The 20,662-nt window shown below is 35.3% G+C and overlaps 1 protein-coding gene across 2 annotated transcripts in view; it reads right to left on the reverse strand.

Moving 5' to 3' along the window:
• Window positions 1-48: 48 nt before the first annotated feature.
• Window positions 49-20,662, reverse strand: part of LOC119836707 (plectin) — a 36,174-nt gene continuing 15,560 nt past the window's right edge. Inside the window, exons 2-17 of one of the 2 annotated variants that reach the window (XM_038362132.1) lie at window positions 17,149-17,298; window positions 16,277-16,373; window positions 15,533-15,588; window positions 14,598-14,861; window positions 13,534-13,701; window positions 13,073-13,219; window positions 11,432-12,177; window positions 9,111-9,321; window positions 8,607-8,759; window positions 5,681-5,869; window positions 5,163-5,302; window positions 2,897-5,066; window positions 1,279-1,542; window positions 972-1,177; window positions 796-859; window positions 49-354 (exon numbers count right to left, since the gene is read on the reverse strand). In XM_038362132.1, coding sequence (XP_038218060.1) covers window positions 319-354; window positions 796-859; window positions 972-1,177; window positions 1,279-1,542; window positions 2,897-5,066; window positions 5,163-5,302; window positions 5,681-5,869; window positions 8,607-8,759; window positions 9,111-9,321; window positions 11,432-12,177; window positions 13,073-13,219; window positions 13,534-13,701; window positions 14,598-14,861; window positions 15,533-15,588; window positions 16,277-16,373; window positions 17,149-17,298 — 5,061 coding nt within the window. In that variant the 3' untranslated portion in view covers window positions 49-318. The remainder of the gene's footprint in view (window positions 355-795; window positions 860-971; window positions 1,178-1,278; window positions 1,543-2,896; window positions 5,067-5,162; window positions 5,303-5,680; window positions 5,870-8,606; window positions 8,760-9,110; window positions 9,322-11,431; window positions 12,178-13,072; window positions 13,220-13,533; window positions 13,702-14,597; window positions 14,862-15,532; window positions 15,589-16,276; window positions 16,374-17,148; window positions 17,299-20,662) is intronic. The other variant, XM_038362133.1, reaches the window with a different exon arrangement.

The following is a 20,662-nucleotide window of genomic DNA, read 5'->3' on the forward strand; positions in this document are numbered from 1 at the left end:
TAAACTAATATTTATCTTACTTGTGTGCTGGTTACAATAAACTCAATTAGAAAACCTGTATACATGGTTTCAAGGATTATCAACAAGAGGTGACGCATTATTATTATTATCTGAACACTTCATTACAATATATATTCAATACAAATATCAATAACATTACTTAAGTACGAATTGCGTTTGTAAAGCTTAAATATGATGATTTACCGAAAGACGTGGAGATCGGAGGCGTCGCTTACGGAAAGTTAGTAAGTGCGACAGTTAAAGAAAAAATTAAACAAATGATAAATTAAATGAACGACAGTCTTGAGAAGGGCTAACTTAGAAAAAGCTTTTGAGGAAGCCAGCGGGTCCGGCCTGAAATGCAGCATAAAAATAATTGTTAGTTCATGTTAGCATAGTTATTAGATTAGTATGAATAGGTTCATTAATAAATGATAATGTTAATAAATTTTAATACATTTAGATTAGTTACTGCAACAATGTATGTATAAAGTATGATTAAAGTAAAGATAAAAAGAAGATAAGAAAGATAAGAAAGATAAGAAGATAGTCCTTTATTTTCTCGAACATCATGCAAAAGATAAGCGAGTAATCTGATGGTAGATGATTTCCATCGCCGAATAGAAGTGTTGCTGGTACTTTGAGGGTGTAAAGACTTAGATCAAGATGTCTTATGTTGTAGTAGTTAATAATTTTACTTTTAATTATAAGATGACTCTTACCAGAAAATAATGAAAACAATGCCAATATAAATAAATAAAATTTGGTGAACAACACGAGAAATGTAAATTTTACCTCTTCTTTTTGTGCTTGTGCTTGTTGCTGAGTTTTTAATTTGGCTTGAAGGTTTCTCACAGACCTAAAATATAGCAGATAGTAATTATAAGCATTTTAAATCGTGTGTTTTTCCAACTTGAACTAAACATTTCTTTATTAAATCATGCTTCAACCGTATTGGGTTTTCTACTTACTGCTGCAAATCCATAATCTGTTTCTCCTTTTGCGCCTGTTCCTCTTGCGACATTTGCACAAGTTGCAACAGCCGCTCAGTTTCAGCTGCTAACCGTTTCGACTCCTCCTGAGCCTGACCTAACTGCTTCTTAAGATCGTCAGCCTCTTTCTGCGTGTCTGTGAGTTTGCGATTAATTTCTGTTACCGCTGCTGTACTGCCGCCGGCCTGTTTAAGATAGATACGATGTTATATCGATAACGTCATTTAAAAATTGTTTCAAATATCAGCTATTCCATTGTCAAAATTCTAATCGTTGTTGTTCTTACCTTCCTTAAGGATGCTTCCATTTGGTCCATTTGCTCTTTTCTCTTCTTTAACTGTCGGTCTAACTCCGTTAGCGATTTCTCTTTCTCCTCCACGTCTTTCCGTTTGTTCTCCACCGCCCTTCTGTTCTCTTCAAATTGTTTTCTTGCGTCTTCTAGTTTCTTGAATTCCTCTTGAAGTTGTTTTCTAGCCTGAGCCGTATCTTCCCCAGCTCTGCCGCTCTGTCCAGCTTGTTGGAGTTTCTTGTTCGCTTCTCGGAGATCGAGCTGTTACACAGAAATGTTATTTTACTGTTCAATTCTATAATGTTTTAATATTGGTGATAAACTTGTAATCAGCTACAGTTGACCACATTACGTTTCGCTTTACGTATAACTGAGAAGAATAGAAGACACGATATGGTCAGAATGAATGTATAATGTGTATCATGTATCATATGTGTTCATTCTCATTAGAGGGATGAAATTTGCAATCGATACAATTTTTGAGTTTCTATGGTAAAAGCGAAGCGTAATGTGATTGAATTTGGAATAGATGATTACAAGAAAAAATCACCGGCAAAATTATAACATGAAATATTTACATTTATATAGCAATTCAAGTAAGCTTCAACTGTAATTATGATCTTTCAAAGTAAAAAATTCTCGTAAGCCCATCATTACAAAAGCTGTAACACGTAGACGCAAATCATAATTGCAGCAATGCGTTCAATGATAGATAGAAAGTTTCAAACACTTTAATTTATGACACAACACAATACACATTTGCAATAGCGATGGCTGAAATATACAAAATTATCGAAACGTGAAGCGTTCTTGCACCGAACATTTTACAATCGCGATATGGTGGGTGGTGCGCTTGTGATTTGGAAATGTCTGGTGCAACTTGCCGAAAAAACATTTACATTCATGAAATCTGACGCCGAAATACTTTGCGATGATGAAACTAATAAAACAAATACGAATGAGGGGTTGGAGGATGCCCAGCGGGCCGTGGGAGGCATGCTACAATACAACAACAATGTACATGACACCGATGATGACTCAACCAAAATAAACGCATGAACATTAAAATCAAAATCTACTCCATGGCACCGGTGCAATGATGTTACAACGCGATTTGCGGTTCAATCGAGTTTCGCCTTAGTGTTCAAACAGTGACCGACGAAACAAAGAGCAACGCGGAAAATGTAAATAGACGAGATGTTCATTTAATAAAAATATAAGAATGTAGCAATAATATGTAATCAAATAATCCGTGTGAGCAGTATTCAGTTAATAAGTAAGAAATAATCGTAGTATCTGGTAATCTACAATACTTTCATTACTATATCATAGTGTAAATGTTTTACAATGTTACTTACAGACTGTTTGATTGAATAATTATAAGCTTGTGGAGGGAGAGAGAAGTAAGTCATGTGTGTTGCAGTGATAAAAGAGGGTGAAAATACAAGACTCAAAACAAAATCTAATAGCCGTGTTGCTCTAAGTCGTCACTAAAAATTAACAACATTTAAATAGTGTACAATATTATAAGAAAGTGATAAACTAGCCCATAAAACTCGATTCAACCCCGCCTATCCCTCCCGGTAGCTGTGGGCCGGGCGATCCTCCAACTGACCTGGCTCTTTTCCAATTCTTGTACGAGCATCTCGAGCTGCGACTGGCAACGTTCCCTTTCCACCGCGAGTGATCGCGCCTCAGCTTGAGCCGCTTCAAGCTGCTTCTGAACTTCTTGCACGTTGGACGATCCGCGAGATTGAAGCTGCTGCAATTGCTGATGTTGAGCCTGGAATTGTTTCTCTAATGAGTGTAAGCGTTGCTGGCATTCCGATAGCGCTTTCTCCGCTGCGATCGCTTTCGTCTTTTCCGCTTCGACGGCGGCTTTCCATTTATCGACCTCAGCGGCTCTCTGTGCCTCTTTCTCAGCCTTTTCTGCGCGCTGTCTGAAAGAGTCTTTTTCTTTTGAGACAGCTTGCATCTGTTGTTGTAATTTCGCGATCTCCCGGTCGCGGCTTTCGATAACAGATTTTGCACCGCGTTCGGAATCTTGTGCTATTTTTCTTTGTTCCTCTTTAAGTCGTCTCACTTCTTCACGCTGCTTTTGCAGTTCTGTTTCTGACGAGTTCAACTCTCGTTGGAAGTTCACAAGCATATCCTGAGACTTTTCTAGTTGGGCTACGAGTTGGTCGCGTTCAATTGTCAGCTGTTTTGTGTCCGCCTCTAATTTAACTATTTGTTTCTCTATGGCATCAGCTTGTTTGTCTCTTTGCTCTAGAATAGATGCCATCTTTTCTCTATCTCTCACTGATTGAGCTAATTCTTGTTGTAATTTCACTAAAGTTTCTTGCGTGCGATGATCTAATGTACGTTGTTGTTGTTCTATATTGCGTCTAGTATTCTGTATCTCAGCTCTGAGTGCATCCCTTTCTTGTTCAATCTGCCGCATCTCTAATATTGTTCTTTCTAAACGTTCATGCATGCGTCCTAATTCATTTGTCATCCTGTCATATTCTACGCGTGTCGTCTCATTTGTCTCCTGGTACTTCGCAAGATGCATTTGTGATTTTTCAAGTTCTTTAGCTAAGCGTCCTGCCTCCATTTCTGTGGCATCTCTAGCTTGTATCGCTTTTTCTAATTTATCACGGAGTCGTTCAATTTCTAATCTATCTTCCGTCCTCGCCTTATCGCCAGCAACAGCTTGTAACTTCATTCTTTCAATTTGTGTAAGTTCTCCCTTTAGTCTCTCATTATCCTTCTCTAATTGATCCGAACGCAGTTTCAATTTCTCACATCTATCCCTGAACTTCTCACACTCAATGTGAGCACGCTCAAGGTCAGTTCTCTGCTTCTCCATGGCCGTCGATAATTTTGTCACTTCGTTCTTAGACAGTTCCAATTGTATGTTCAATTCATGTAATTTAGTTTCCGCTTGTTCCTTTTCAGCTTGCAGACGTTGGATTTCAGTTTGTGACGATTCGAATCGTTCGCGGTGTTTATCGAGTTCGGTTTGCATGCGGCTTAATTCAGTACTCCATTTATCCTGTTCGAATTGGTATTTACCTCGGAGACCCTCGACGCGTTCTAGTTCAGAACGTAGACGAGTAACCTCTTCTTCCGCTTTACGTGCACGCTCCAGCTCTAGCGTCGTCTTCTCTAGCCGTGTGCGAAGCCGTTCTACTTCCAACTTTGTTCTTTCGTGTTCTTCCTTCGTATCATGATACTTTCCATAACGTGCTGCATATCGTTCTGCTTCTTCTCGGGCACCTGAAGCATCCGCTTTTACTTTATCTAATTCAGCCTGAACCCTTCTCAACTCGGCCGATACTTTGTCGTGCTTATCGTACATCTTTTCAAGTTCTATCTGCACTCTGGCCATCTCTTCTTGTGTCTTTTCATTGGACGCTTGTGCTTTACCACACTGTGTCATTGCCCTGTCATATTCAAACTGTAAACGTTCACTGTCTGCCACTAATTTTTCTTTTTCTGCTTGCAATCTTCGCAGCTCGATCTGACTCTTTTCGTAACGGTCTCTCACCATTTCAATGTCAACACTTAGTCTATCCATGTCTTCCTTTGCTTTCTCTTCCTGTTCTTTTGTCCTGCCTAATTGTAAAGATGCCCTGTCATACATCTCCTGTAGTCTTGCGGATTCATCTTGCAGTTTCCTCAGATCATCCCTAGATTTGGTAGATAAGTGAACTTGTTTTTCCAATTCCAATTCTAAACGATCTTTATCAGCTTCCAATATATCTATCTTGTTTTGCAGTCTGTATATTTCGTTTTGAGATCTGAAACAAGGCAAATAATGAGTTTTCGATATTGATGTGTGTGCTATGTTACAACATCAAACAATAAGCCACAAGACGACATAGAATACAATGTACCTATCATACTTCTCAAGCATTTTTTCATATTCTTTGTGCGCGGTCTCTTTTTCCTCAATGGTCTTTTGTGTTGAATATAAGGCTTTGTCTAATTTCTCTTTCAATATTTCTAATTCAGTGAGGGCGTCATCTCGTTCCATCTGAAAATAACAACAAAATATATAAGTAGGTATATTATATTTTCCAATTAATATATAATCAAATATCGAATAAAGTTATTTTGTATTACGTTTATTTTGTTATATTATATTTTTTATTGCATTCAGATTTTAACATAAGTTTTTAGTCTGATGTAGATTTTTAAATATAAATCCTACTACGATTTATGACTTTAACTACACATAAAAGAACAATGTTTTACGACTAACGTTAATGTTTTTTTTTCTAATAAATATGGTTTACCTATTCACTATGTCTTTCTTCGGATTGTTACATTTCTTATCTTTTATACCTCAATTAGCAGTAGCTCATTATCATCAGTTAATGATTTATGAACAAGATAAAGTCTATAAACTCACGGTAAGTTTCTGATGTTGCTGGTGCGCTTTCTCCCATCTTTCTCTAAGCACATCGAGTTCTGTGGCAGCGCTGTCGCGGTCCCTCGCCGCGCGGTTGGCCGCTGCAGCCGCTGCCTCCGCTCGCTCGCGGCAGCTGGCAGCGTCTGCAAGCGCTGAATCGCGCTCCTTTTGTATACGCGCCACTAGCGCCTGGGAACAAAACAAAATTTTAAATGTAAAACATTTGAAAGTGTTCGAAAGCTAAGGGTGTAACGGTCGGTTTCATCAGTTGCTGATAATGTTCTTGATAGCCTATTTGACACGTTTTGCCTCAATTTTCATACATTATTTGTCAATTTAGCTGACAGATAAGCTTAACAAACCATATTAAAGAACAAAATGTTTGTGAAACCCGCAATTAAGATTGTACAAATACAATACACAGAACACACTAAAGAATTTGAATATGATATCGATATGATATGATATTGTGTAGGGACGATAAAACAGAGTTGTTTAGTATATACCATATGTTATTCCAATAAGATTTTATATTTGTTTTTCATTTTTAAACTTTAAATCTTAAGATATTGTACTAAGCAAATATTGAAATTGCCTAGATACGAACATGGACTACATATTGAGAAAAATCAAACCATATAAAAATATCGATATGCTCCGGTTTCGCCCATAGTACAATCTAAATAACTAAATATTACACTCGAAAGCATTTGTTTGACATTTCCAATACATTCAAGATATCACCATAACGAATAGACGTCGCAGCAAAACTATCAAATTCACATTTTATCAGCCTGTTCAATGGTATCATGAGTTAGACTGTATTTAGTAAAAACTGAATCATATTCTTACTGGCACAGTTCCATACAACTTATACTTAAGTAGAAACAATTCGTGCGAAAGGACAATCAATATTTATATATCCATAACTTTGTTCCTGTCTGGGTCAAAGATCTGACGATAAAGTTCAAATACATCGCAGATATTTTCTAGAATTTACCTATTTCTATTTTTTATCGTATTTATTGGATGTGTCTTGAATATAAATTGGCAATTATTCTTCCGTTTGTCTTTTTTTTGGAGGACGACTTCATAAATAGTTGCTAGATGTGTGTTTTTATGAGTATACATATAATTTTTCTAAGAATATACAATACGGAATGTATTACCTATATATATACCGTAAAACTCAAACATGATCAATTAAAATCAAATCAAATCAAAACACAACTCATAATTCTTCGTCCAATCAATCACACCGTAATTTATTATGACAGTACAGTCCATATGTTGATACATAGACGCCGCTTCGTCTAGACAAATGAGAGACGGTTACGTATTACGCACACAGTGAAGCTTGCCAAGTGTTTTATTACATTTGAGAATATCTTTACGCTCTTCAGAAAGCTCCATTTTGTGGTAATAAACTGGATTCACGTCCATCAAAGACTGCGACCTCATTATAGAAGCAATTCACATTAAACCATCTAATTTTCGCGATTTTACGTGACTGGTGTAGTAAATGATGCTTTATTTTCCGTTAGCTGGTCAGTCTGACTTAACACGAGTTGAATAAAACAGGCTATATTCTTATATATTATACTGGCTGCGCCCTGCGGTTTCACCCGCGTAAGTTCGTATCCCGTAGGAATATCGGGATAAAAAGTGCCTATATGTTAATCCAGTTGTCCAGTTGTCTACATACCAAATTTCATTGCAATCGGTTCAGAAGTCTTCGCGTGAAAGAGCAACAAACACATACATACATCCTTACATACTTTCGCATTTATAATATTAGTAGGATATAGTAGGATAGGACTAGCTGCGCCCCGCGGTTTAACCCGCGTAAGTCCCTATCCCGTAGGAATATCGGGATAAAAAGTTGCCTATATGTTATTCCAGTTATCCAGCTATCTACGTATCAAATTTCATTGCAATCGGTTCAGTAGTTCATTCAACACACACACATCCTTACAAACTTTCGCATTTATAATATTATACTCATAGTAGTATATATTAGGATCATATTATATAGAGTAAATCTTTCAAACGTACAAATTCGCCTAGTATTTTTAAATTATGTACAATGTCGCAAATCAAATGTAAAATTAGCCATAAACTATAATAAATTACTCTACTGAGCTTAAACCTACTGTAGAAATTATTAGTGTAATATTTTTTTACGAATCCACTTTAATGGCAAATAATCACGAGGGTTGGAAGTTACTAAAATACATTGATTTGTTCATTAAAAAGCTGAATTAATTAAAACCTAGTCTGGGGTGAAAACGTAAGGTTCAGGTGATTTTATTTTCATATAGTACAATAATAGGACTAAATGTCAGACGTGCATGGTTAGAAAGAAAGAGCCTAATTTGAAAATTATTTTATTTCCTTTACCAATGCACTGTTGAGTCATACCAAGTTTTATAATAATATCGTGATTTGACTTCGTACATGCATATAATGTACAAAGATTAATATTTAAACATTCAAATTATCTAAGTTCTTAAACCACATTGAAATCTAGACCATATTTTTGTTCTTTTCCTTAACGGGTCTTTAAGCCCTTAACGTTCATTAAATATAACTTTTTTTGTGTTTTATATGTTTATATATATCAATATGTATGTATATAATATGTATAAGTATATGTTTATTGTTATTCTATTTATATAGTAAGTTTGTGTCTATGTATTTGTGTATTTTTATATATCTATTGATTATTTAGGACAAATTTGATCCACACTTTCGACTGTATTGTGTATTTATACTTTACCCGTCGGTTGCCTGGAAGAAATGGCTTATAGCCATAAGGCCGCCAATTGTATACAAATTCCTTTGTCGCAATTATTATGTTATATTTGGATTTTTTGTGTATACAATGAAGAATAAATAAATAAATAAATAAAATAACCTCACTTACTTGTGCTTTCTCGTGCTTGTCCCGGAACCGATCAGCGTCCAACTGAGCAGTGTCCCTTTCCTTCTGCAGGCGCGCCGCTTGACCTAAAGCCTTATCCAGTTGTGATTGAAGCGACTCGAAATCATATGCGGACTTCTCACGGTCCACTTGCAGCTGTGGGCAATAATTTTGTCTTTGTTAACATTATAACATGTAATTTATTTGTGTAGTCTTAGTGAAGCGTTGTAATGATTAGATACTATCTTGTTTATTATCAATTTGTAATTTTTATTTGTTTAACTAGGACAATGTATCTTACGTTTTTCACATTTTACCAAGTTCTTTTAACCACCAATATATGAAGTTTCAGAATATATTATATTTATCTGTATAAGGTAGGATAAGAGATCATATTCATTAATGACATTGCATACAAAACCAGAAAACTAGGATTGAACGTTGGATTGAAAAATATCTACAATACAACAAATTAAGAGATGTTACTTTTATCAACCTATCACCCACCTTTCTCACTTCCACAGCAGACTTATCTAACTTCTCTTGCAGTTTATCAATCTCTGAATGAGCCGCGTCTAACGAAGCCTGTAGCTTATCTTGTTGCAATTGCGCCTTGCCCAGGGTAGCTTGGGTCCTTTCTAATTCTTCCCGAGCCTTATCTAGTTCTGCTATGGCCTTATCACGCTCAGAGTGCAGGCGACTGATGGACGATTGTAACCTGGTGCAGTGAGAGAATTTATTTATTTATTGATATTCATTAAATAACTTATAAATATTCATAAATGATGCAAACATAAACTTATTTAAGTTTCTCCGTGCACCATAAGACAACGACCGCTACATGTGTTTTTTAATTATTTTAACTTTTAATGCGGGTAGATATAAACTTTTAGTGACGAACGACATTGGTGACCTTTCTGGCCGAATATATTAATAGCATCTTGGAATGATATGCAAGCATGTTCCTTTTAGAAAATAATATAAATATATGTTGACGTTAACGTGCGTATTAATAACGTACTTATCGCTTGTCAGATGGATGTAGAGGTCTATTATATACTTATATATAATAAAAATAAATGCCAAAAAGTAACTATATAGGTTTGTTATAACATTTTTGTTGTTTTTATTTATGTTTTATTTATTTTATCTATTGATGAATGGTATTAATTAGATAAATTGTACTATTATTTTACTTCAGTCTTCATTTCTGTGTTCTTCAAAAAAATGTTTTAATTTGGTTTCCAGAATTTGAGTGTCGATTATTTTTTCTATCGTTATTGATTCTATTATAGATTTAGGTAGTTGATTAATGAGACTGGATATAATGTAATTCAAGGTTCTTTTCCCGTGACCGTTCTTATAAGATGGGAGCTGCAGCGTAGCGTTAGTTACGCTACGAGTTATTATGTTATTATGAGCGTTTTTTTTAAATTTATTGATGTTACTATTAAGAATTCTTGTTTAAGTAGTGTTAGATTAATTGTTGCACATATCGGTATGTATTTTACTTACATACATACATACATATTTCAAATAATTTTCGTTTATCATTTTTATATTTTCCCTTGATGTTACTTTGAACGATCGTTTTTAATAATCTTAATCTTAATGTATAAATTTTGTCAAGATTGGTCTTACAAGTACGTCCATAACTAGACAACCCATAGGAAAATTATTGATTCGGCCAGTGTAAAGCATTAATAAGGTTTTATAGGGAATTCTGTATTAGTCTGTCGCACACTCCGTGCTGTGTTCTTTCTAGTTGAATCTGCTGTCAATAGTCACGCCTAAGTATGTCTAATAATCTACGATATCTATAGTGTTACAGTTACAAGGTAATGAGTTATTTAAAGTCTGAGCAAGCATTTATGTTCGTGAACGGTTTCGGTATATAAGTGCTTCTGTTCTGGCTTGTTATATACATGAATTTGGTCTTATATGAAGGTTATCGACATAACTTCAGGATAACATTTCAAAGAGGCACCTTATGAAGCATGGTACTTCATACGTTCTAAAAAATATAAGAGGTGGATTTGACATTTTTATACTTGTAGCTGTTGTTGTTTGGGTTAAATTGAATTAATATTATAGATATATTATAGATATCAATTTTTAAATAGAAAACAGTGGTACGTAAGAATGGTTAAACCAATATATTATAGATTTCAATTTTTAAACAGATGGTATGTAAGAATTCAAAGCAAGAATCGTGATACGATATTATCCATTGTACTTATTTATATAATATAACATTTAAACGGTAAAATTTATATGAAGTGGAAAATGTACTAAAATATGTGATTATTAAATATAGATAACCATAAACTTCACCAGCGGGTGGAAAAACATTTTTCTTAGAGAAATCTAATCGAAATCGGGGACCATTGTAACTTTTCATATTACTTTATTATTTTAAGAAAGTTTGTCAGTTAAACTCCGCAAAAGCGTGATCTTTATCATATTTTCAAGCAACCAAGAAACTCTAAAGCGTAATTTCAATATTTGATAAGAGAATCCTAAAGTTTTTTGATCCAGTTTAATCCTACCAATATTATAAATGCGAAAGTTTGTAAGGATGTGTGTGTGTTTGTTGCTCTTTCACGCAAAAACTACTTAATCGATTGCAATGAAGTTTGGCACGTAGATAGCTGAACAACTGGAATAACATACAGGCAAATTTTTAATCCGATATTCCTACGGGATACGGACTTACGCAGGTGAAAGCGCGGGGCGCAGCTAGTTCTTTACAAAACAAGTACTTAGTGCCTTTTTCATGACTTTTAGTTGAGTTTCCTAAAGTTAATTAAATTTAAATTATGACTCACCGATCGTATTCCTCCTTCAAGCTATCCTGTTCGGTTTGTGCATTTTCGAGTTTTGCCTTGAGACGATAGACCTCCCCTTGTGATTTCTCTAACTTCTCTTGCAACGCACTAGCCTCAGATCTGGACCTTTCTGCATCTGCCTGAGTCACTCTCAACTCCGCTTGCGTCCTTCTCAATTCAGTAGCAGTCTTGTCAGCCTTCTCTTGCACTCTGTCTAACTCTTGTGACGTCGTTAATGTGCTTCTACCGAACGTTGTCTGCGATCTCTCTAATTCGTGTTTAAGTCTTTCATTTTCTAATTCTAGTCTAGCGAGGCGTTGTTTTGCGGCTTCCCAATCAGCACCAGATCTTCCCACTTCACTTGCTGCTTTGTCCAATTCTGCTTTAGATTTACCCAATTCAGACTGTGAACTTTCTAATTTCGCTTCAAGTCTGTCCTTCTCCGCTTGAGCTCTTTCGAGTCTTGCGCCCAATTTTTCTACCTCGCTTTCAAGCGCATGCAGCTTCATCTTATAATCAGCTATTTCTCTTTCGTGGAGCTCTCTTTCTTCGTTCTTTTCATGTTCGGCTCTGTCTCTCTGTTCTCTAAGCTGTTGGATTTGTTTCTCTTTGTCGCCTATGACTTCTTCTAAAGAAGATAAAGCACCTTCTGAGGAACAGTGATGCGCTTGCATTGCATTCAGTCTAGCTCTAGCCATATCGACTTGGTTGTCTTTCTCTTTGAGTAAATCTTCAAGATTTTCAATCTAAAAATGTTATATTATTTAAGTAAATGTCATACTTCTTAATGTTACAGATTTAAACGAAAAAATAAATAAAATAATAAACAAAACAAAAAATACATGCCTACCTTCAAAATAATAAATAGAAAATACATACCTTAAATCGAAATAAAATAACAGAACACAAAACATAAAACTAAACATTTGAACGTAGCCACTAGCGGAACTCATATAACATCACGAAAAATAAAAACAAAACACGTATAACAAAGAAATATATTTAAAAGTAGAATCTATAAAACATAACCATAAAAAATTTATTTCGTTTGAAATACATAATACCACAAGCTTAAGGAAATAATAAGAAAATACTCAAGGAAATGTAAATACACAAAAGAAATGTTTTCTTAATATATACGCAAAACAAAAGCTTACAAAAAAATAATAAAAACTCATACAACTTCCACTACACATATATCAACTACATTATCCACTTTACAATCGATGAAAACTATTTAATTTCAAAAATAATACTGGAAAATGGAATGAAATTACGTTGATGTTAATCATATTGATTTAAACAAAGTTTTACAAATTAGGTCATTGGTGGTCAATCATTTTTGTATTTCTTTCATTTGCGTTTATAGAACATTTGGTTAAATTTTCGATGTTGGCATTACAGAATATTAATAAATGGAAATGTACCAAGTTCGTTGGTACATACTTTATGCTCAACAATTTTTTTTACAATCACGTAATGTTAAAACTTAGGTTTATTCCACCTTGACCCTAACAAAATACAAAATAATTTTTCTAATATAATATAGCATTAATATCGATTTTAGCTTTCTATACATATCTGTAATTACTAATGTCAAAAAACTTAACATTTTCTAGAAACACAACATCCACTCTTTACCTTCCTTTGCAGCACGTTAATCTTTCTGTCCTTTATTTCTGAGTGGTCTCTCAATTCTGCTAGTTCGTGGGCAGCGGCCAATGCTGCCGCTGTTTTCTTTTCCACGAGACGGCTCTTTTCGTCTAGACGAGCTTTTAGTTCTTCCACCTAAAAGTTTATTAGTTATAATGTTTGTACCACTACTGAATAAACCAAGCTTTTCTTTCCAATTTATATGAATACATAATATATACGAATAAAATGTATATAGCTTATGGTGGGTAAATTTATGTTTAATTTGTTATATACTTTAGTAATCTATCAGTTCTTTATTTAACAATTTTATCCACCGCATAGAAAGTTTAACTAGACTTTTTTGAATAAAAAAATACATTGTTGAGATGTGTTTCAATATTACGAGTAAATTGAGTTTGTGTGATTATATCTGAACTATTGAACATCAATGAAAAAGCTTCACATACGTCTGTCTGCAACATGCTGTAATGTTCCTCTTTGGCGCACAGCGACTCCTTGAGGACTGCTATATGGCGCTGATAATCTTGGTGCTGCTCCTCCAACGCCTTCATCTTCGCAGCCATCGCCAATATCTCCTGGTCTCGCCTCTGAATCTCCAGACGGAACTCATCCAACTGCTCATAGCAGCATCAAAAAATCAAATAAATCCGAACATACGATTAGAAAAACCACAAATTTATTCAAAGAAAATCTATCTACATAGGCGATAAGTGATGGCGGAAATGATATTGATGTTAAAAATATGCTACTCATTAGCATGGATACGGTTGAAGTTAAGTCTGTTAGTATCGATTTTCAAGCGGCTCAAGCTTCGATAGATAAAGAAGTGTTAGAAATGTTTTCAGCACTTAATTCTATCAGTGCCGTGGAAGACATTTCGACGTATCTTAATTTAGTTTCTACATGCAATTAATTTACTTTATACAATCGAGCCGATTCGAATTCATCGTTCATATCTGGAAAACTTTCTGTTTATCTAGAACTAGCGTTCGTAATTGTAAAGCTAAATGAGTCAAAAGAAAGTTTTCCAGCATCGAAGAGATAAAAATATCATTGAATAAACGTCGTCAATGAACGGGCGCCTACATTGTGATACATTTATCTACCGATACTGTGAAGAGACTGATGACATGACGACTACATGAAGAGGTCGTGTGAGCTATACTAGTGATGGGTGGCGCGGGACCAAGCTATACTGGACGATGAGTTGCGATCACACCGAAAGCGTTTATCAAAACACATAATCAATTTACAAAAACGTAGCTTACGACCTCGACAGTCTTAATCGTTAACGTAATCTCACACGATATACATTCTACGGGCCTATCCTATATAACAAAATATCGATCTCTTAACAATAAACAATACACAAAAGTACATCGGCGGCTCTCAATGAACGCGAACGCGAACGCAGTCACAGGGTCGTAGCGTATCTGTAGTAACGCGGCGGTTGCGGCTGAAGGGGCCGCCCGTCCGTGGTGACGCGGACGTCGTTGAGCAGAAAACTTACTTGTCGCTTGAAGGGAGGTTCGGCCTTATCGTAAAGCGAGGCGTGCGAGGGCGCGAGCGAGGGCGGCGGCGGGGACGCGAAAGCGGCGAGCTCGCTCTCGAGGAGGGCCACTTGCCGCTCCAGCGTCGCAATGCGCGCCTCCTTGGTCTCCAGGACCGCCGTGAGCGTGGCGCCCGCGGAGCCGCCCGGCAGCCCGGCGGCGGCCAGCGCGCGCTCCAGCTGCATCTGCAGCGCCCTCAGCGTATCCGCCGTCGCCTTGAGCTCCTGCCACACGCGAGTCGGTCAACACCCGCGCCGGCCGCCCGCTACACGCCCGCCACGCGTCCGCTCGCTACCGCCTCGCTGGGGCTACGTTCGCACGTACGACCTCCGCAGCAGACGCAGCCCCAGCGGAAACGAATTTTAACACAAAACTCAACCAATGAAATAACGAGACGGTCTTCGCTAGGGTTCATGTGACGGGTCGTAATGAGCTAAACATGCAACGATTCGTGACGTGTCAGCCGATGGGACGTACGGACGTCGACGTGGGGGTGGGAGAAATGTTAGTTCTGTGCTCGGGGAACAAGCTCGGGTGTATGGAGGTGAAGAGGAAGCGAGTTCAGAGAAGCCACAGTGGTTTGGATAAGGCATCGCGACAGTAACATTCGGCTGGAGAAATTAATGAAATGAAACTATCAAGAACAACACTAACAGAAACAGTGACTGATAAAGGTATCACAAAATAAAACGCCCATGTGGTCAAATACACATATATATGAGTAAGCGGTGACGTGCGCATTTATTTAAGAAGAGGTGCAGGAAATCTACTGGTCAGAGAATAATTCTGATCGAGGAAAATTTCTGGCGTTAATCTATTGTGAAATTTCCCTTTATTAGAATAATAGTCTAACACCGCATGCAATACTGACATTCATCATGTATGAAACAATTACCTGTTTTTGTGCCATGGCTTGCATTTGCTGGAACATTTGCCTTTCTTCTTCCTTACCTGGAAAATATTATGTGTAAATTACGGTTACAATTTTATATACGTACTACCATCACGGGGCTCATTACTATCTATTTAATCCACATGCAAGTAAAAAAGTTCTAATCAAATCAAATAATTATCGTTGTTTTACTGATTAGTTACAAATTCTTTGCAGACTGCAAGCGTCGAAATCGAATTATCTAGAAAATAATTATATTATACATTTCATTAAAACAACATAGCCTAATTATTTTGTTACAAATCATCTGTCTTGGCATTCTTGAATAAAACATTACGTAACTGCGCAGTTCATATTATGTACATATAGTTAATTCTAATACACAGCTAAATACAACAAAATATTCAGGTTTTAATCTAGACTCCTCAATAAATAATTTGAAAATGCAGTTTAATTTTATCTTGTTATGTATCCTACACTAGCTTTTCGTCGCAACTTCGCCCGCGTAGCCAAAGGAAATTCCCATGAATCATCACTGCGGTTTATATATCTCTTTAAAGTCCCTGAACTATCTCTCTTTAGTTAAAGCCTATCTAGCGTCCAAACTATCTGAAGAGGGAAAAATCGTATCGTAAAAACGCTCCGTTGCGATGTGAAAACAAACAAACATACAAACACACTTTCGCATTCTAAATATTAATAATACGTGGAAATAGAGCTTTTTAAGTTTCAATAATATGAGCTTACCCATTCCCTTGTTCTGTAGCATTTCCAATAATTTCTTAATACTTTCATCTCTGGCCTGTAACGTTTGCTTCTGTGTCTCAATTCGTAATTCCAGTTCCTGTTATAATAATTATAATTAATGATACTTTCAAATAAAATAAAATATCAAAATCGGTTTACCCATTCGAAAGTTCAGAGGTCAACAAAAATACAGTCACAAGGATATCCTCCTTCATTTCATGAAGTCGGTTGAAAAGAAATATATAGCAGTTAGTAAATAACCCATAAGACACATTAGTGAATAGAAAAAATAATTAGTAATATAAATTCGTCTCAGCAATTATGTTGTGTAAATAGGTACTAAACAAAATAAGTTATTACAGCAAATACGTGAAAATACATAAAATTGAAGAAATTTGTTATCAAAAATGAGACTTGGCTTAAAGGTCTCGTAACCAAGCCATTAAATCTTAAAAAACATGTACTATACAAACCAGACAATATTAAACGTACCTACTATAAATATTTATTTCTTATATTTCCAGTATGTAGATATAACCTATAACCCTACGATATGATTACATTATCACATCTACATTACAAGAAACTTAAGTTCAATGTGAAAATAAGTTTTATGATTTTACACATTATTTATATTAAACTATACAATGTTTATACCAAGAACTTTTATTTTTATTTTTTAAACTTTTATTTAGATTAAGTCCCATATGATTTTATCTTACAACTTTAGATTACAACTTTATTAATATCATCGTTATTAATCATACTACTCGTAATAACAGTTAAATAAGATCGAAATAACGAGTCTTCTAATACCGTACAAGATTTTTCCTTATATTATACATTAAATCGGTTTTCAAATTAAATGATACCTTGATAGTGTCCCTCAAAATGGCAATTTCCCGTTGTAGATGTTCATTTTCCGCGTAAAGTGCCTCTAATTGTTGTTGTAATTCTGGAGCGGGCTGGCGCATGCGCAATCGGAGCTCTTCTTCCAATTGCCGAACTAACATTGCTTGTTTCTGCAACAAAATTAATTCATTAATATACATATTCACATCACACTTGCATGGTTGTTTGCTACAGTATTTAAATTACATGTTTTAACAGGAGATTTGGTTTGGAATAATTTAAGCGCAAAACGATTCAGACACAGATAAAATATACCAAATACACTAGTAATTCAGATAACAAGCAAATTTATATTAACATGAAAAAGACATGTCAATTATGAAAGCTTTTCTTTGAATAGTATTCAATGATTATGTATTTTTAATACTATAACACTAAATATGAAAATATATGAATCACGTTGAATTACGATTGGTTCTAATTTGTCATATAAATAATATAGTGTCGATCAAAATCCATGGCAAAGAAATCTAATTCCATAACTAATATGTAAAAAGCTATACATTTTTAGAACATCTATTATCAGCTATGGATGAGAAAATCGTACTTATTGAAAGAAGAGTGTCCTTAATGAATAAAATATTGATCACTAAAATAAATAGTTAAAAGTAACTATTTTCCTACGATGTCGAAAAGGCACGTATTTTGCCATGCTTACGGAAGCCAAACATGGACATTAACTCAAAAATGTGATTTTTAATTTATTTCATACGAAAGGGGAATTAAAAGAATCATAAATATATAGATATAGATTAAGATAAGTTTGGTGATATAAGCAGAAAAGGTACAAGTAAAAAAATAAACTGGGAAGTCTGCTGTGTAGTGCTGTTAGTATTTTTATATGCGTTTCGCATCAGCAATAAAGGCTTAAATGAATATAAGACGTTTCAAAAACAAAACTAGAATTCCGCACAGAAGTTACAATACAAAGTTATACATATAATTTATGAATAGAAACTTAAACGATAGATTTATTACTGTCACGAAAGAATGCGCAAGTGTAACAAACGACCAAAGTAATCGGCACATTCTCATTTACCGAAATTGGCTGAACTTATTTCATACCCGTTCACACGAGTTTCATTGGCGTGAAAAACCACAAAAAATTATCACTTATTTCATAACTACACAAGCCAACTGCCCACATCTTTTTCCTTACCCTTCCCAGTTCTTTCCTTTATACCTCTTGTCAATCCTTAATACCTTTCCAATTTAAAGTCGGCAATCTGCGTATGGGCGGTGGTAGAGCTTGCCACCAGCTCCATTGCCGACGAAGACATAAATAAGGTCATGACGGCTTTTTATAAATATTTTAGAGTGTCTACATATCAAGTCATACATATATCAAGGTTTTTGTTGAACGTAATTTAATCGAAATAAGTTCAGTGGAAGCGAAGTGACTTGATAACGAAAAATGCGATAATGATAATATAATAAAGAATTATATCAGACTAGCTAACTAAACGCTGTTCTGTGTTACACGAAATTTTGGGGTATGTGAATAAGATGTTGGCCGATTCTCAGACCTAGGCGTTTCGGAAAAGTGTGAGAACGAAAATTACTACACGAGAATAACATACATATGTTATATATAGATATTAGCCGCGTCTTCATACGCGTAGTACCCTCGTTAGAAGTAGCCTATGTATATATCCTATGTACTAGCCTATGTACGGTACCGATCAGCTGTTATTGTGCGAGCAAAAATTCATGTTCATCCATGTTCACAGATTTATAGACCATTGTTAACGTCAATTTCGAAAGATTTTATATTTTGAAAAGTTATTACACATAATTACTAAAAACTAATGATAAAAAATCAACTGTCTTGTCTGAATATACGTGTCCATGCCGTTATTAAATATTATACAAATACAGAAGAAATGTGGTACAATATATTAAGAGAATTGCTTCACCTCATCTGGTATACAGGAGCCTGCTGTCGCTATTAATAAATCCAAATGTATCTATCACGTATTCAGCATTAATCCAGTCGCTACTGAATACTCTGCATCCTAAAGATATCGGACAATCCGCCTCCACATGACACTATTAGAGCAATGATGTCATCGTATTGACCACTTAAGAGATACCGAGCTTCGGAATTGTGTCATCCTCGTGAGAAATAAGCAATCAATGCTTTGGGGACTTCATTTTGATGACGGGAAAGTATATGACACATATAAAACAATAATACTAAACAAATTTTATTAAGAGTATTATTTTTCTTAATATCGTGTATAAGTTTTTATGTAATTTTATGTTTGCTTAGGAGAAATCTGTTAGAGATGGATGTTTCTACAAACGCTGACAATTGTTGAAACAATGTACATATAAGCAATTTTTTTGTAGCGAAAATGGATAGAGAATAAAAAGCAAGTATCCAAACGCAAATAGTAAACTTTGGCGTTTAATTAGAAGATACAGCCCGGGACGAACATGTCTCTTTATATATCTGTATTATATAATTAGCTGACCCGTCACAGGCTGCTTCACCAGTACATCCTTGCCACACTAGGTTCAGTTCAGTTACAAATACTGTGACGTGAAAATTTCATATCAATTATTTCCTGAAAGTGTATGGAAATATATTAATTACTAGCTGTCCTATCCTGTCAAAGGAAACGATTAACAGTGACGGTCTTTTATCAGCATTGTTGTAGTTCCAGGCTAAAAACATTTCTATGTCTTTTCTCGGGTCTCTAACAATATTCGTTTTCAATCAAATCGGTTCAATGGTTCAGGCCTAAAGAAGAGACAGACAGTTGGGCAGTTACTTTCGCATTTTTAATATTGTAATACACAATATATTGCAAACTACATAACTTAATCCCCAAGCCATGCAAACAAAATTGATTAAATAAAAATTGGTTCTCGTAGAAATCCAATTCATTACTAAAACACAATACCGGGAATAGAAGCCAAGCGAAAACAACACAATATTTTCATAGTAACAGCAATTTCGCCGGAAGAAACAAAAAGCCTTTTGGCGTATCACATGTGGAACAATGGAAACTATTTTCAATGTTCGTAGCGCGAATTTGAGCGCTAAAAGCTCGTGCGTTCGTAGCTGGCTTTTAATCGATTCAAAATTTGCTGCCATTGTCTATGAAGATGAGACCTTTAAGGAGTTGATGACGTTGAATCGTTCTTTTAGGAATCGTAGAAATCGTAAGGAGTTACAGGCTAACATTAGTTTACCAGGTCCTCCACCTGATAAGTAATCTAAGGAGATAATTGATGAAGTTAAACTGATTCATCAAGTCTGTTAACGTAGTGTACGAAGTACGAAAATATATAAACTTTATATACTATGTTTAAAAGTAATGAACAATATTGCCTTGATAAGCTTTATATTAGATCAAAGTGCTTATAGAAAATGAGAATTTATAACAGACTACTGAGTTACCAATTAGGAAAAATGTCTAAATTGGTTGCATTTTTTGGCGGATAGGCTCCACGTACGGACGTAAT

The sequence above is a fragment of the Zerene cesonia genome, chromosome 25 (assembly GCF_012273895.1).
Source record: "Zerene cesonia ecotype Mississippi chromosome 25, Zerene_cesonia_1.1, whole genome shotgun sequence".
In the NCBI taxonomy this organism is placed as follows: domain Eukaryota; kingdom Metazoa; phylum Arthropoda; class Insecta; order Lepidoptera; family Pieridae; genus Zerene; species Zerene cesonia.